Below are 5536 nucleotides of genomic sequence, written 5' to 3' on the forward strand. Positions count from 1 at the left end.
GCTGAACCATTCCAGGAGCCAGCTGTCTGATCATGATACGTACACCTCTACCCCGGCAAACATTACATTTCTGAACAGCTCCAGCCTTCCCTCCCTGCCTAGAACAGAAAGCACCAGTTACATGAAAAGTAAGCTTTTCAGAAACACATGACAAAGAAAGCCCTACATCAGTAGGTTAACACGCCTAATCGCGCTGTCCATTGTAATGAGATTCTCTCCTCCCCTTTCCCCCCAGACAAAGCCCTTGAATAGTTTCAGTTCCATCAACAGTATCATTCAAGTTCAACAATTTTCTAGTCCGAGATCAGGGTCCACTAAGTCAAATACTGATAAACATCTGACATAGGAGATGCTTCATTACACTGTATGTCAACAAAGCAACTGGAGAGCTCAAAAATATAAACAAACTTACCCATTACACGCACTACAAAGGACATTCTTGCTAAGTTGTAGTTTAGTTGTCTTTCCATTATACAGATCTTCTAAAGAGACTCTACAAAACAAAACATTTCTCCTGGGTTATCATTTAACAACTTACCTTTCTCCATGCAACTAAAATACTTACTTAGGGCAAACTAAAAAACCCCAGATCTTCATAAAAAGACTAATAAAGTACGATTTTAAAGCACCATTTTAGCTTTCAAAAGGACTCATTAAAAACTATTCCATACATAAGAATATACACATGTAATCTGAACATAATTTCAGAGAAAAGCTGTCACTGAAGTAGAAGAAACCAGATAGGATTGCTTACGTTTCTCCAAAGGAAACAAACTGATCTAACATGTCAGGGTTTATTATATAGTCATAGCTGAATTTTTTTTTTTTTTAAGTTCTATACTAGGCAGGTGAGAAACAAACCTCTCTAGATAGTCCTGACCATATTTATAGAATGCACGCCTAAGAATACATACAGAATATTTACTACTGTATTGGGCTTTCCACACAGGATACTTCAGTGGGGAGGGGTTCACACATCCCCAGGGCCACTTAATTCTTTAGATTTGTTCACGTTTCCTTCTTTTTAGGAGCTCTTGAATATACTATAAAATTTCAATAACCTCCATATATTGATAGAAATTTATGAACACGTTTAGTGTTTCTTCTAAAAGGGTTTGTTAGCGGCTAGAAACTGCACCTCAGTGTACTGAAAAAAGCGTTGCCTGGCATCAGTGTTCACAAGTAACAACAAAACCAAAGCTAATTAATAACACAGCACACAGTACTAGCTACTAAACTAAGCAAGCATGTAAAAGTGAACAGGCTTTCCTGTGGCTGGCAAACCATGCTTAGTAAAGATCAAGCTTCACTTAAGAATTTAGAAAGGATCTGCTCAGCAGGGAAAAAAAAAGTCATGACAAAACACAATTACATGTGATATTCAAGCATGGCTTTTAAAAAACAACCCGCCACATACACTTTTCCATTAATTATGCAGTTCAACTGGTATTACACTATCAATGCAAGTCAGCTTAAGTCCTTCCAGAGCCTTAGTACCTGTGCTTCCCTAAGAATCCAGCTAATGAGTAATACTTGGTTATTTAATGAACTTCCAAACAGTATTAAGGAGCAAAACCAAGGAAAATGATGCTAATGAAGTATATACAGGGTAATAACCAGGCTAAGCAAAGTATCGGGTAGTTCTTAAGATTAACCAGTTAAGAAAAGTAACTCAAGTGACTGCCTTCTGGGCTAGACACAACATGCAGGTCTGAAGAGGAGGTGCAGACTGCAGAGCATCGCAGCTGAGAAGCATGTCAAGAACACAAACTAGCAGAGTCAAGTACTGATCAAGAAAGCTTGAAAGTGTAAGTCGCAGTATCAAGATACTCACTTGAGTGGATGCATCATGTCTTCTCCTCTTCTTCTACCATTACGACTTCTACTCTGACCACCCATGAAATTGAACAACCCACCACCAAAGATATGGGAGAAAATATCGTCCATTCCACTACTTCCACCGCTACCTTCTCGAAGACCCTGTTCTCCGTATCTATCATACAACTCGCGTTTCTCTGGATTTGACAATACTTCATAGGCAAAGCTTATTTCTTTGAACTGAAAGAGGAACAGAGCCAAAAAACAGTGCATGTTAATTTAGAACTTCAAGGGATCGTTTTACTACTGTTTCTTGTGGGGCATGAACACCCAATCAAGAAGGTTCGCAACAGAACAGTTTTTCACCCTTATTCTAATATGCACAATTTAAAAGTCAAACTTGGGCTTAGTTGTGTCACCCCTAATCACAAAATAATGACATTTTATTGCAAAACTTCATTGACTTTGTTCTTTTCTCTGCCTAGCACAAAGACAGTTTTCTAACAAAAAAAAAATCCAACACCCAACCAATGAAGAAAACCCCCAAGTACACAACACAGGCAGAGAAAAAACTCCCAGTTACACACTGCTGGCAAAGACTTCAAGATTATGTCAGGTGCTTAAAATATGCCAACAACTGAGCAACTTACTAAAATGCATATGAAATGTGTTTGTCCTCAAAACAAATTATCTTTTCATAGTCATCGCTGCTCACCTCTAAGCAACCACTAGAACTTCAGTTCTATTAAAGAGAATCAGCTGAGTCAACTTAATTGATTTTTTTTTTAATTGCTATTAGCACAACAAATCTAATTTGACCTTCCCATATGTGCAATTTATATTATGCTGCAGCAGTTTCAAGAACCTCCACACATACATTTTATTACACTGGAAAAGCTTGGGAAACCGAGTCTCTGTCTTTTTCAAATACCTATGTAGATGCCAATGCCAGCTGACATCATCTGGGCAGATGAAGAGGGGCAATTTCTCTCTCAGCATTAGCGTCTCAACCAATTGACTCACCCAACTGCTGCCTTTTTTCTCAAGGTACGCTGGTAGGTTTTGAGATTGGGAGGAAGCAGACAAGACATGGTTCCCTCTCACAGTTATTACTTTTGAACAACTTGTAACAACAAGCTTCCAAAGCCTGTATTTGGTCCCTCATATGCTACTGTAATAGCAAATTTCAGGAGGTAAAAAACCAAAAAGTCTTACTTTGTCCCCTGCATTTGGATTCTTATCAGGATGGTATTCCTTGGCCAGCTTTCTGTATGCCTAGTTGAAAGAGGTACAGAATTAGCTTCAATTTTGATAAATCAGTTGTTTTCTGAGAAACACAAGCAGTATCATCAGGAAGAAAGAAAAACCTAATATAGAGAGGTGAAAAAATGAGTGTTTTGAACTTATTCATACACTGAAACGATACATAAATTCTGACATGGCTATATGCATAAATTAACTACACATGGATTTAAACTCAACTATAGTGCACAATAGCTAGGACTAGCTTCCCTGCTTATCTTCATTAACGTACATGAAGAATCACATTGCTCTTTCATTAAAATTGCTCTACAGAACCCGCTCAAAACCCATGACCATTTAAATTTCAACCCACGTGTCTTTCATCTCGATGACAGCAATACATTAACAACAAAATGGCTGCCTCAGCTCACCACTCAACCCCATCAGTCCAGCCTCACAATAACTCTGTTCTCCCCTGCCTATCAGCAATGGAAGATTTCACCTCATTCTGAATTGAGTATATGAGTTACACATGCAAAAATGTAGAGATCGCTGCTTTTATTTAACACCATCATTCTAAAACAGTAGGAGGAATAAGCACAGCCAGATCTCCAGAAGAGGTTTCTCATAATGCCTTTTTTTTAGCCAGCACTTTGACTTTCAGGACCACCGCTTTTTCTACTGCAATACTTCAACTGTTCTGCTTATAGTTTAGAGGATCAAAGCAAGTAACAGACAGGCAGAGACTCTTCCGACAGTTTGAGTTTTTGACAGTAAAGACCTCAACTCTTCCCTACTCCACCTCAACACCCCGCCAGTAACAATCAGGAGACAGATTTTAATAAATTACATGGTATGCAGTATTTTTTTTTTTTAATTATACATATAAAAAGGTTACAGTGATGCAACTGCAAACGACTGAAACACTGGTTCTTGAGAGTGGATTTTTCAAAAGCTCTGTTCCTATAGAACTGAGCACCTAAACTAGATCCTTAGAACTACAACATTAAGACAACTTTACACAGATCACAACTTTTCACTTTGTACTGGAACAAGTAAGATTCCTTTTTTATATGTGCAGTTACTTCTCTTTACTGGTTATTTTGAAATACTCCATACTTCTACACGCAATCAAGAACTGAAGTTTAATAAGAAACTAATGAAACAAAAATAAAACATGGATATCACACACCAAATATTTTAAACCACAGTAAGTGTAAAGAAAAAAAAAATCATAGTTCTTACAGGACAAATTACCCATCAGTAAAAAACCTACATATCATATTCTGTAATAAAAATGGATCTCCTCACATATTTTAATGAATCTAACCAAGAAGAAAAAAACAAACACAGGACACTAAACTGAAAACCTACATAACATCATCTAATTAGGAAAAAAGGAGCTTGTGGGGTGATCTTTAAAAAGAGAAAGCACTTGTGTCTTTTCTGATAACTCTTCTGATCCCTGTTTAGAGCAATTCTGAAGACTATCCATGGCCCAAAAGGAAGCTACCACTATTTATTTCATCAGAAACAGATCCAGAATCAAGGTCTACACTGGCACCACATTATAACTTCAGTGAAAGTTAAAGCCTGTTTTCTCAGCTGCTTGACTAAGCCACTACCTCTTTGTTTTCATTTTCTATGCTGTTGTATAGGTTAAAACATCATGTTCATAAAGCATTCACGTGACCTCTCAGTGACAAGAAGATATAGATCAACCTCTTGCTGTTGCAGGCAGTGGGAAACTTCACATTCCACGGTAAGTCTAATCTACAGCAATTAATACAGTAGCACAGGTAATCCAAGTGGAAAACGTCAGTTTAATTCATACAGGACATAGACACCTCTAAGAGAACTCAGTAAGAAAAAAAATTTCTGCTGGACTGTTTTTGGCATATCTCCTCACCACAGGCCCTCCACCTCTAACACTATTTCAACACTGCAATCACCTATCCCTGCACAAATTAGGCTACCACACGCACGATGGGTAACACACAGCTGTTAATATCAGCACCACCCACCAGCGGAATAAGGTCACTACTAGTAAACTGTCTACTTAATTAGCCTCCCTCACATGTAAATGGTCATTAAGTCTTCTTAGAAGAAAAAAAGTGGTTTATATACTCCAGAATGAGATGTACGTAGCAAATTGTTGCACCGATTACCGAGCTCCAAGTGTTCACCTCGATTCTTTGTTTACTTTACCTCGTCGCTTTCGGCCTAGGAGGAATCAAATACATGAGCAAACCGAAACCTTGCCAAGGCCCACACGTGGGGCAGACAATGGCTCCGGTTGGAACCGGTCCTTCACGATTTTTACACCCAAAAAGCCTTTCGCCGGCTGCGAATACCGGTCTACCACGCGGGGGGAACGCGGCGCTGCGGGGGTGAGACGAGCAGAGGCGCGGCGGCGCCCGGAACCGACGCGGAACCCGGCGGCCCCCAGCCAGGGTAACGGGAGATCATGGCCGGT

At 39.1% G+C, this 5536-nt stretch overlaps 1 protein-coding gene across 1 annotated transcript in view; it reads right to left on the reverse strand.

The window, feature by feature from the left end:
- The window catches only part of DNAJA2 (DnaJ (Hsp40) homolog, subfamily A, member 2), a gene marked incomplete at its 5' end in the record, with an annotated part of 8156 nt that extends 5063 nt beyond the window's left edge, over positions 1-3093 (reverse strand). Inside the window, 4 exons of the mRNA XM_010138263.1 lie at positions 2-98; positions 413-493; positions 1835-2058; positions 3034-3093. Coding sequence (XP_010136565.1) covers positions 2-98; positions 413-493; positions 1835-2058; positions 3034-3093 — 462 coding nt within the window. The remainder of the gene's footprint in view (position 1; positions 99-412; positions 494-1834; positions 2059-3033) is intronic.
- Between the last annotated feature and the right edge of the window lie 2443 nt (positions 3094-5536).

The sequence above is a fragment of the Buceros rhinoceros genome, unplaced genomic scaffold (assembly GCF_000710305.1).
Source record: "Buceros rhinoceros silvestris isolate BGI_N320 unplaced genomic scaffold, ASM71030v1 scaffold43306, whole genome shotgun sequence".
NCBI classification, from domain to species: domain Eukaryota; kingdom Metazoa; phylum Chordata; class Aves; order Bucerotiformes; family Bucerotidae; genus Buceros; species Buceros rhinoceros.